This window comes from Vidua chalybeata, chromosome Z (assembly GCF_026979565.1).
Source record: "Vidua chalybeata isolate OUT-0048 chromosome Z, bVidCha1 merged haplotype, whole genome shotgun sequence".
NCBI lineage: Eukaryota > Metazoa > Chordata > Aves > Passeriformes > Viduidae > Vidua > Vidua chalybeata.
In genome coordinates, this window is record NC_071570.1 from 41,057,079 (window position 1) to 41,068,430 (window position 11,352).

General features: G+C 46.5%; 1 protein-coding gene across 7 annotated transcripts in view; it reads left to right on the plus strand.

Annotated features, from left to right (window-relative positions):
• LOC128782152 (unconventional myosin-VIIa-like) overlaps window positions 1–11,116 on the plus strand; it is a 26,415-nt gene extending 15,299 nt beyond the window's left edge. For 2 of the 7 annotated variants that reach the window (XM_053932338.1, XM_053932341.1), the window contains 12 exons: window positions 848–933; window positions 1,192–1,239; window positions 2,757–2,804; window positions 2,979–3,070; window positions 4,255–4,386; window positions 4,741–4,856; window positions 5,184–5,383; window positions 7,259–7,348; window positions 8,215–8,380; window positions 8,710–8,982; window positions 9,181–9,254; window positions 9,351–11,116. In XM_053932338.1, the coding sequence (XP_053788313.1) occupies window positions 848–933; window positions 1,192–1,239; window positions 2,757–2,804; window positions 2,979–3,070; window positions 4,255–4,386; window positions 4,741–4,856; window positions 5,184–5,383; window positions 7,259–7,348; window positions 8,215–8,380; window positions 8,710–8,982; window positions 9,181–9,231 (1,302 nt within the window). In that variant the 3' untranslated portion in view covers window positions 9,232–9,254; window positions 9,351–11,116. Of the gene's footprint in view, window positions 1–847; window positions 934–1,191; window positions 1,240–2,756; window positions 2,805–2,978; window positions 3,071–4,254; window positions 4,387–4,740; window positions 4,857–5,183; window positions 5,384–7,258; window positions 7,349–7,422; window positions 7,593–8,214; window positions 8,381–8,709; window positions 8,983–9,180; window positions 9,255–9,350 lie in introns of those variants that run through there. The other 5 variants (XM_053932340.1, XR_008428671.1, XR_008428670.1 and 2 more) reach the window with 5 other exon arrangements.
• The last annotated feature ends 236 nt before the right edge of the window (window positions 11,117–11,352 follow it).

Sequence of the window (11,352 nt, forward strand, 5' to 3'; positions counted from 1 at the left end):
ATCTCAGTGGAAGGGCAGATTCCACCAAAAGGCTCTGAAAGGTGACTCAGTTAAGTCTCCCTTTGCAAGAGAAAGAGTGACCACATTCTTTATATATATGTAAAGATTCTGAGTACTTGGTTGTTTTTGTGACACAGACTCCTAGGTCCAGATTTTGCAATCTTAGATCTCTCTCATTTCTTTTTCATGAATGCAATGAGATCTGTTTGACAGGAGCTAGGATTCGTCTTTGCATCTCCCCTTGGATGGGACTGGTACAGACAGTACTCTGGAAAAATTGCTTCCCAGAGGAGACTGTTCTCACTCATCAGCCAGGGCAACTCTGAATAGAAACCAAGATGGGATTGCTTTGATAGGATCTGAAATGCTCTGATATGATTGTAGTTGGATATTCTGTCAGGTCTGAGGTATAGATGCCTTAAAGAATACTGAAAATGATTGGAAGAGTTCAGAAAGTTCAGCATCCTCTTTAATATATATAAGAAAGGATAGGATTAAGAGGAAGTTCATCCATGCCTCAGAGTACTTCTGTGTCCAGATTTGGAAATATGAAGCAATCCTCTAAGGGACAGAAGCAAAGCAGTACTCATGGCTGGAAGGTGAAGTTATTTCAGTCATTGGTTTTTATGGTTTCCAACTTCTAACTCTGAGTGGTTAATCATCAGAGTTACAGGATAAGGTAAATTAAATTCTTAACCAAGGAAACATTGTCAGAAAAAAACTTTTTAATTTTGAACTGGAGAAGGTTAGGGCTGAATGAAGTCATTTCTGCCTGCAAAGGAGCAAACCAATGTCATAATGACCTTTTCTCTTTGTTTCTCTGATCCTCTTTGTGGTGCTGCTTCAGCTCCGGTACAACGGACTGCTGGAGACAATCCGTATCCGAAGAGATGGTTTCTCCTGGAGACCCTCCTTTGAGGAATTTGCTGAAAGGTCTTTTAAAACCTCTGAATATTTCTTGTTAGATATTATTTGGGAAATTACCCTGATAACCAGATATGGGCAATAAGTGAAAGAGTCTCTTCAAAGACTCTTCAAAGACATGTGGTCTGAGGTCATGGGGTGATTTGCTGTGGGAGACTGAGTGGGAAAGATAGTGATTTGTTGTTGTTTGCTGTCAGGGTGATAGGGATCAGCTCAGCCCATCAAGGATGTGGCTTTTATGTGTTTGTACTGGTTTGTTTTCCACAGATATGGAATTCTTCTAGTTAAACCTGGTGCTCCCCTCACAAAGGAAAGGTAGGAACACTAACTTTGTTGTGTGCAGTCTGGTTTGTTTTTCATAGACTTTTACTTTCAGTAGCATAGGAAACGGTGTAAAAGGGACAGAAGAAAGAGGATGGGATTTTGTGGTGATGGGGAACACAGATTTCAGACAAGGACATTTAATGTTTAAAGAGCATTTGGTACCATGATGAATTAAATCTTTCTTGAGCTGTTATGTAGCAATTAAATTCACTTGCTGTAAAGTGTTGTACTGTGAAATGAAAACTGGCCCATGTATTTAATTTGGGAGTGACAATAGTGGTCAAGGGTGTCCACTGAACTCAGCATGGCAGGCACTCAAGTACTTCTGTCAGGGCCCTCTCCAGGCTTTTTCCTGATGGCCACATGGGAGAAGAAGATACAGACAATGCTGAACAAGCAGCCTGACTGAATGTCTCCCAGGCTAGAGAAGATGTTTCTAAACCAAGAATTTTGTCTCTGTACAGGCAAAATATACTATCAGCACTTTTAGAACCCGACTGTTAGACACATAAACATCCTTCCAGCTCTGCAAAGGAACAGGATTTTACTCTGCCAGCCTTTTCCTTCCTACATCTAGGGCAGCAGTTCCCCCACCTCCTCTTCTCCACTTTCCCAGCCTCTCCTTCCTGCCAATGTCAACTGTGATTGATAGTGAAAATGCATCATATAAAGAAGTCAGCTGAGGGGGTTTTTTTTAGTCATTTAAGAAAAGGGTTTGAATGATCTTCTGGAACAATTCTTTCCTGGCAGTAAGCTCCTCCTGCCCTCACAGTGCTTCCTTGAACTTCCTGATGCTTTTGAACAGTAAGAATTTCAAACCTGACTGAGGTCACAAGAGAATCTCATAGATGGGGGACAGATTATAGTAAACAGGCGATGTGGTGTGTTTGAAGACACAAAAAATCATGGGATGCATTTCAAAAAGAAAATCCTGTGGATATGGATTGTGGCACTGTGGAAGTTGGCTGAGCTAGAAGGAAAAGCACTTCTGCTTTCCTGTGTGAGATATTAGCAAAAAGTGCCACTATAATTTCACAGCCTGGATTAGCAGGAGAGAGAGGAAGCTGTCTGTGTGTTGCAACTAGAGCTGCTTTCAGTTCCAAGTGTCAGGGAATCTTTCCGAGTGACCCAAATTTTATCACTGGAGTCTGCAAAATGAAACTGGAATTGGAAAACAGACTTTCTCCCAGAAGTCGTGCTGTGCTGACCTTGCAACTTGTGTCCAAAGGGTTTGGAAACAGAATGAGGAAAAACACTTCCAAGAATAAAATAGGCTCCACAGAATTGCCTCCCAGGGAGTTGAAGTAAATTTACCTCTGGGAACCCCTCTGTGGATGTTCTTCCAAATGTGATCCTAGCTGTACCTCAAAGTGCATTACAGACTGACAGCCAGTTTACTGACTGTTGGGAATTGCTGAGGCACATTATGCCCCTTCATGCAACTAAAAAAAATTGTTGTTCACTTTGGGTGGAAAATTGTTTATTTCCCTTTTTTTCATCTCTTTCAGCTGCTTGGAGATACTGCAAAGTACAGAGCTGAAAGGCTGGATTTGTGGGTAGGTGTGGATCACTGCTGTTGGGAATGGGAAGCCTAAGATTTTACCCGTGTAAGCTGTCACCTGGTTCTCTTCAGGGAGGATTCTGTGGTTGTAGGAATGGGCTCTTCAAAGGATGATGGATAAAAGCTTAGACAGTGTTTCTCACTGCATCTTTCTTCTCCAACTTCACAGAAAGTCTCGACTTTTCTTTAAATATTGGCATCAGGAACAGCTGGCAAAGTATCTGGAGCGACTGGAAAGAGCAGCAGTTATCATACAGAAAGGTGAGCACTGCAACAGGAGCTGATCTTGGACCAGGGGAAGGAAAACCTTTTTTGCAGTCCCTTCTCCACCTCTGCAGAGGACAGAAGGGTAGGGCAGGTGCCATCTCTGTATCAAGGTCAAAGTCAAAGTGCTTATTGCAAATGCCCATATTCCCAGTGCTCATCCTGAATCAGGGAGAGCCCTCAGAATCAGCCTTGGAAAGGAAAAAGGTGTACTGGAGAGCTGGGCTGAGCAGGGCATGCACATGATTTGGCTGTGTCCTGAGGTCTGGCTCACTGTCCTCTGGAGTAAGGACTGTTTGTGAGTTATGTTGAACTGGGGAGAGGGAAATGAGTGAAGCAGATCTCATTGCTGCTTTCAGAGACAGGCAAAAGGGGGTAAAATTTTGGTCTGGTTTGGTTTTTTTCTTACCTTTCCACATAGCATCTGCTCTAGCAGCCTGTCTCTTCAGAGTGGCTGTGGGCAGATTGGTACTTCCCTTTGCACCTCCTGTGCAGCCAGGAGGAGGAGGAGGATGCTGTCACCCTGCTGAGCTCCCCTCTATTGCACTTCTCTTCTGTATGGGTTGTTGCACTGCTGGAGCATCTGAGCAACTTCCAACTGTGCACCATACAGTGTAACAAACATCAGACAGTCACAAGCTGTGCACTGTTGTCATCTATGGGGAACATGTGTGGGTACTGGGAAATGAGAGGTGCAGCTTTCATTTCATGTGTTTTAATAACTGGTAGAGTAGGTGGGATCACACTATGTCTGTAATGCTCCTGGGTGAGCCCTGCAATGGGAAAGGTTTTCCTGTGGGCTGGCATCAAGGAAATCCTGTCTCCTTCATGGTGTCTAGAAGGACAGAGAGATAGATGGTTAACAGGTCCTTCTGTGAAGATTTCTTTTTAGGTATTCAGTACCCTGGCATTAGAGATGAGAGCTTAGATATGTAATTTGGTTTCTATAAATCTGTGATCTGGCAGCTTTGAGAGTAGAAGATAGTTCTCACAGGGTTTTGGCTGCCTGCTCACAATAGTTTCCATTGCTCTTTTTTAACGTGATTCAGGTGTTGAGGGCTTTGTACTGGATGAAGGACTATCACCCAGTGTTCTTCTCCAAGAGAACATTCTCTTCTCTGAGAGAATTACAAAGGCATGAACAGCATTTTTTTTTCTAACTTTGGCTTTTTTTTGAACAGTTTTTAGGGGATTCAGATGCAAGAAGAGTTTCCTAAAACTGTTGGCTGAGCTGAGAGCTCAAGCACAGCGGCTACAGGAGAAGGCAGAGAGAGAAAGAATCCGGCAGCTCGCACTGGCAGCAGAGGTCCAGGGTGAGTTGTTCCCACTCGCACTGACCCACTGTGTGTCTACTGGTGTGGTGATCACCTTGAAGTGCTGTAAGCTCCAGGTCATGATGGCCTGCTCTGGGATGGGAATTCCATCAGTGTGGTGGGCAGGGAGCTGATGATGTTTCTGCTCTTTGGAAGTGTGGCATTGTCTGTGGGGAGTAGAAGCAGCACAATAAAAGTCATTTGCCTGGCTGTGCTGGAAAGAGGGCCAGGCTTTTTTACCTGGTTTTACCACATAATCCATGCAGCAGAGCCTATCCCAGTCCTAGGCCTGTGCAGAATAGATCTCATGGATCTTGATGCTAGAGTTCACCTACGTATTTCTTCTTGTTGCAGAAAGAAACTCGCTTCCAGTCCCTATGCCACGAAAGAGGCACCCTCAGTCTAGTCCTCGCCCTTCTGATCAGTCACAACAGCCACCAGTACCACGGCCACGCAGCAAACTAACAGAGGTAACAATACTGGCTCTGCTGGGGGGCCCTTAGCCAGGTGTGCTGGTTCCCTGCTCCAGCCACCTTCTGCATGCACATGTTCTCCTGCATGCAGTCCTAAGAGAATGTTGTCATTCTTGTTATGAGATGTGTGAGTCCTGTCCTACTGTGGTTAGATAAAAAGCATGGTCAGGACCTTTGAGGAACTGAAAGCAGCTTCTAGTAGTTGGTGACTGATCTTCTCTTAAGGGACTCAGGAATGGGGTCACTTGCTGAGGTGGTCTTTTCAAATGTCCCCTGCCTATGACTTTGCTCTTGTGCTGACTTTCCCTCTCTCCTTGCTTTCAGTACACTCCTTTTGATAACTTCTTGAACCCTTCTGTGCCTCCTCCTGTTCTGGGTACTGAGGAACAGACTGGGAAAGAAGCAAAAGTGAGGAAACTCAAGAGAGGAGCAACTCTGCGCTGGTTCACAGAGACACAGGCCCAGAAGATCATGCAGGATGATGGGGCCTTTCCAAGCTGGCTGCATGGGATGATCAGTCGGAGGTGAGTACTCTGAATACAGTGACCATAGGGAGACAGCAGTGTGTCCTTGGGACTGTGTAGGTTGGATTGGCCAGGAAGGAAGTGGAATGGGAACGGGAGTGACCAACATAACTTTTCCCTTTTAATCTGTGAGCGTCAAATCTTAGGGGAAAGCTTGGGAGTCCCTGTCAGAGGTTGTAAATGCTGAAACTTTATGTAGGTTCATGAAAAGACAATGGAAACTCACAGTACATAAGTCCACTGTGTCCCTAAATACAGATCCTGTGTAGGGATGGGAGGCTTGTAAAGTAATCAGAGAGGAAATATACACATGCACTTTCCCTGCTCTGGACCATTTGCAGAGACATGAAGATGAACTTTCGGGTTGATACATTATGACTTTTTCATATTTCAGTATAGTTCAGGAGAAGACCCCGATTTACAGCAGGAAAATATAGAATTCAGTTTACTTTTATTTTAAAAAGTATTAAGAGGGGCTTTAGTTGGTACTCAATGGCAAAATTCCACCAAAGCCCTTTGATACAGGAAAAGGAAGGGTTTTTGTTAGTACCTTTGTCCATCTAAGGAGGGTGCAGCATAGGTGGCATTTGCTTCTGCTTAGTCTGGGAGAGGCATCCACTAAGCCCTTCTTTCTTATGGAGTTGTTTGCAAGACTTTGTTTAAATGCTTGAAGTTTTCCTACCAGGTCTGCCTCACACTTCACTCTCTTGGCTGAGTAAAGCACTACTTTCTGAGTCAGGCAGTGGCATAATCAGAGAAGTGCCAGATCAGACAGGAGCAGGATGGCAGTATTGTCTCACCTGTGTGAAGATTGGTGCTCCACACTTGTTAACTGCCAATATCCTGTAATTGGTGGGATTTCTTTGTCAATGTTGCTGCCATTTGAACACCCTCATCATCTTGCTCCAACTGTTTTTTTCTGTTGAAACTGCAGTTCTCCTTCAGTCTTATTAGATGTATGTTCTTGGATTTTTTCAGGCTGTCAGTGTGAACTCAGAGACATTACACAGCACATTAGCTTGGTAAAGGACACTACAGTAGCTCACAGCTCCCTGGTAGTTGCATTTCTTTTTAATTTTTTTAAGATAGTTATTGAGGCCCTAACCTGTAATAATGCTTTGGTCCACAGATGAAAGAATGTAGGAGAGGAATTAGTGTTTAGAAGACAAAACAGTCTAAATTCAAGTACAGACTAGCCATGAGCACTGCACAATGAAGGAAGTGGCAGATTCTTCCCAAAGACACTGGTGCTTAAGCAGAGACTTAAATTTTCACACAGCAGTGTAAGCTCAGCTTCATGAAATGGAACAGTCAGAGCAACCACAAATTGCACTGGTGATTTGCAGTCACTTTTAGCCTGGAGCAAGGCACATGACAAGCACAAAGCAGAGCTTTGTCTGTTGGGCAGAGAAGGGGACAACCTCCTTCCAGCAGGAAGTTTAGAAAGCCAGAGTGGTGTAATCCAAGCTGGTGTTTTTCCAAGGTGCTGGGCTTACCCAGTACCCCACAGCATCCTGACTTCTTCATCCCTGACCATAGGAAGTACACACATGCACAGGTTCCTCATCTCAGTGATGCTTTGTGATATGCTTGGTGCTGGAAGACAGATGTTGCTATTGCACAATCAGACTGCTGGAGCAGGTTTGGAGCAGCCCTGCTTGGAGAGGCTTTGGCTGAGAGTGTGGTGCTTCCTCAACCTGTTAGTGCCTCCTGCACCACCAAGCCTGAGTCAGGAGGCCTGTAGCCAGGAGCATATGGGGCAGATGCTGGGCTCCTGGGACACTACTGGGCTAGCACATGAGATAGGATGCGAATCCCAGCAGTGTGGCAAGGCAGCTGCTGGCTCTCTGCTGAAAAACTCTTTCCTGATTCCAGGGAAGCTGAAAACTTGCTGATTGACAAGCCTTTGGGTTGCTTCCTTGTTCGGATCAGCCAGAGCCGACCAGGCTACATCTTGACATACCGGTAAGTAATGAGCAGAGGAGGCTCAGGGGAGACATTACTGCTCTCCACAGCTCCTGGTAGGAGCCTGTAGCTAGGTGGGGGTCAGCCTTTTCTTCCAGGCAGCCGGCGACAGGACAAGAAAACACAACTCCAGCTGTGACAGAGTAGGTTCAGGCTGAATGTCAGGAGGAATGTCTTCACAGAAAGAGATGTCAAGCACAGGAACAGGCTGCCCAGGGCACTGGTAGAGTCGCCATCCCTGGAGGTATTTAAAAAATTTGTAGATGTGGCACTTGGGGACATGGTTTAGTGGTGGACTTGGTAGTGCTGTGTTAAGGGTTGAACTTGAGAATCTTAAAGGCTTTTCTATCCTAAGTGATTCTGTGAAATTGAGCACTGCATGAATTTCTGTGATCCAGGAATTCTAGAGTCATAAAATTCTTGAATTCTGTGATTCTATAAAACGGCTTGACTGGAGGAGATTACCTGCTCTGGAGGAGCTTACTCCTGCGGAGGAGTCCAGTGAAAATCATGTTCAGCCTCTCCTGTAGTGGGTACCTCAGAGAGTTTGTAGTAGCAGATGGGATACTGCAGAATCTGTCTCTTAGTGAAAAAATAGACCTGTTTGTGGGTGGGGTGCTGTGGCTCCAAGGGTAGAGGTCCTGCTTAGGTGTACTCTGTGGCTGAGAGGGCAAACCAGGCTGGAAGGAGATTGCAGCACCTATGAGCACCTGTTAGTGCACGTCTCCAGCCTCTGTGTGGTACTTGTCACTGAGGGTCCTGATCACAAATGGCTTCTGGAGACCACGGGTACAGGAAGCAGGAACCAGGTTCTCACACTCTGGGCCCCATGTCCTGACTCTTTCTGTCCATCCCTCTCTCCCCAGGGGCAAAGGGCACTGCAGACACTACATGATCCAGGTGCAGCCCAATGCACGCTACGTCATCCTGGGGGAGGACCGGGCTCACACCTCGCTCACCGAGCTGGTGCGGTATCACCAGAGCATGGGCATCCAGCCCTTCATGGAAATACTGACTGTCCCCTGTGGGCAGGTGAATATTGAGGGTCTTCAGTGGGAAAAGAGGATTGGGCATGGACTGTGCCTTGAGTGGGTGGTTAGAGACACTGCAGCAGCATCTCTTATGTGTTCCTGTTGAGGGGTGTTCCATTTTGGCCAAGCAGCCTGGCTGCTTCTGCATGCACTGGGAAACACTGCTAGCTGGGGAGTCCTGAGATGGGGGAGAGGCACTGGCAGATGATGACAGCCCACTGTCTCCTGAATGTCAGCAGTGGATACAGCTGGGTATTCGTCTTCATTGTGCTGTTCAGTGTGTGTGAAGGATCTGCAAACCACTGCTGAATCCACCCCTCCTTTCTCCAGAAAAATAGTGAGAGCTTGAATTACAAAAATCTGGAGAGTCTCACACTGAATTCATCAGCAGACAAGGGAGAGACCCTTCCAGAGAAGCAGTCCTGCCCCTCCATGCCTTCCAGCAGCACACCTGCTCTGCAGTGGTTCAGGAGGACCAAGAATTTCCAAAACCAGCAGACCCAAGACAAGAGTAGAACAAAGCCTGACTCTGGAGAGGGCAGCCAACGAGCCTTCCCTCGCCTCCGCTCTTCCATACGCCTGGCAATGCAGGAAATCCAGCAGGTGAGCTGGGGCATATCCTCTGCTAAGCCACAGCCCCTCTGGGACTCATGGAATTTCCCTGCCCAGATGCAGGAGACACCAGTGTTCCTGGGTCAAAGGTTTTATTTGGTGGTCTTGGGATCAAGACTGTATTCCTTGGAATATTCCTTGCCAGCCTGTGCTCCCCTGCCAATGCTGTTTCTCTGCTTCTCACCACAGTTCACTTCCACTCCCATGAACATGTCTAAAGAGAGGAGCTCGCTTCACTGAGGATGTACAGCCTGGGTGACACGGTAAGAGGAGGTGGTGTACGGAAGGGAAAACAGCAATTGCTGTTTCCTGGGATGTGGAAGAGAAAAGGAACTCTTCCCTTCATGTTCCACCTGTAGGATCTCTTGGCCACAAGAAATAGAGCAGGAAGAACAGAGAGTAGCAGCCAGCTTCCGTCCCAGGACTACACAGAGACCAGGGAAAAATCTGCCGAAGTTTCAGTTCCCAGCAGCTGTGATGCATAGAGTGCTTGCAGTACAATGGCCAGGCTGCTGGAGGGAGCTCACAGTTTGTTGGAGGGCTGGGGCTGGAAGGAGGAGGGCTACCAGAATGCATGCCACAGTAGTCAGCTACAATGGCTTCCTGGGGTGGAGAGGCAGTGGTGGTGGGGAGCCCTGCCTGGGGTGGCAGAGGCAGCGGGCTGAAGAGAGATAGTGAGCTGAAGGCAAAGCTCAAAACGGGAAAAGGCAGCAACTTTGTTGCTGTAAAGAGGATTTTCAACAAAGTCTCAGCAATGGAAACACAGCTAGTGACTGAGATTGTGATACAGTGGGTGGGTGACAAGGGTCTGGCATGGGCCAGAAGAGGCCTTTTGACTGACTGCCTTATCTGAAGTATCTGGTGGATGTGCAGCTCTCCTGATCTACTCAGCTGCTGAAGGCAGGTGGGAGCTGTAGTGGTGCTGTAGTATACTCTGGAAGCTCTGGAAGAATCTTGGTATGTGTCAGCTGAGTGTGGAGAGGGATCAGAAAACCATGCTTTTGGCTACTGACCCACTGCAGTGCTTCCAAACACACACCAAGATTGCCAAGTTTCCTGTGTGGTTCTGCTCCCATGCTGGAAGTCATGCTGGAGCAAAGCTTTTTAGCTGGGGCCTGTCTTGTCTTTCTCTTCATAGTTGAGAAAGACAGGAACTCTTCAATAACTGAAAAAATCCTGAAGTGTTTGGCTTAATTGCTTAATTTCTCTGTGTCCCACTCATTGATGTACCCAGGAGATGCTCTCTGTGTCAGAGGTCAGACAGAAGAAAGACAGAACATGGGGATCTGCATAGATAACTGCAGGCTTGTTGTACTGGGATACCTAAATGTAATCCTTTTGTATCCTCCAGGGAGTTGTGTTTCTTGACTGTCTTCCAGGTCCAAGTGGCTCAGACCTGTCCCAGTGCTGTTGGGCCTTGCCTAATAGTGAACACGTCCAGAGATACAGCAGCCTTTTTCCATTTTTTTTTTTTTTAACTTTTCTTTGCTGCACTCAGCTGGCCCTGTGCTTTCAGACAGGGCTGATGCAGAAGTTCACTTTCCTCAGCACTGAGCAGTACTGTGCCTGCAGTATTTGTACCAGTCTGATCCTGGGAGAGGGGAGAGGATGGGAACAGTCACACTCTGCATAGACCCAGAGTGCCTGACAGGCTGTGTGTCAGTACTTCTGTATTCCTGGAGACTCCTCACCTAGCACTGTGAATAGTCACAAACTGGGTATCTCCCAACAACCTGTTCTGTCACAAATATCTGATTACCTATCTCTTTCTCTTTCAGTATTCTCTTGGCCCTGTGTATCTGCTGCTCTGGGAACCAAGGGAAGTGCGGTTTTGGCAGTAAGGAGCAAAATTGAAGTGTCCTTTTTGTTGAGTGCAGGAGCACTTGAACAGAAGCTGAGACAAGGTCAAGAAGATCTTTCTTGTAAAGGGGATTCACTGCTCTTGCATCAGTGTGCTGGCACACTCCTCCACAGTCCTTAACCAGATCTAAAGTCAGGGAATCATTGGTGAAGCCCTCTCATTCATCCTGGCTGAAATCTCTGCAAGTCCAGGTTGGACAATATAAAGGACCATACTACTTGTTCTGTTTCTCCTACCTTTTAAAATAAATCTCTTTTTTTTTTTTTTTTTGCCTGCATGAAGAAGCTCAGTGTTTTCTTTATTGTTGTTACCTGCAGTCAGTTCAGCCACAAGTGGCAAATGAAAGGGAGCAGCTAATACCTCTGGGGGCAGACATGGGATCATGTGAAAATGTCTCAGTGGAGAGGCTGAAGGCACGTGGTGCACTAACTCTGACATACAACTGCTCCCTATAACAGCCACTCCTCTCATACTTACTTATGCCTGAAGTACTTCCAGAG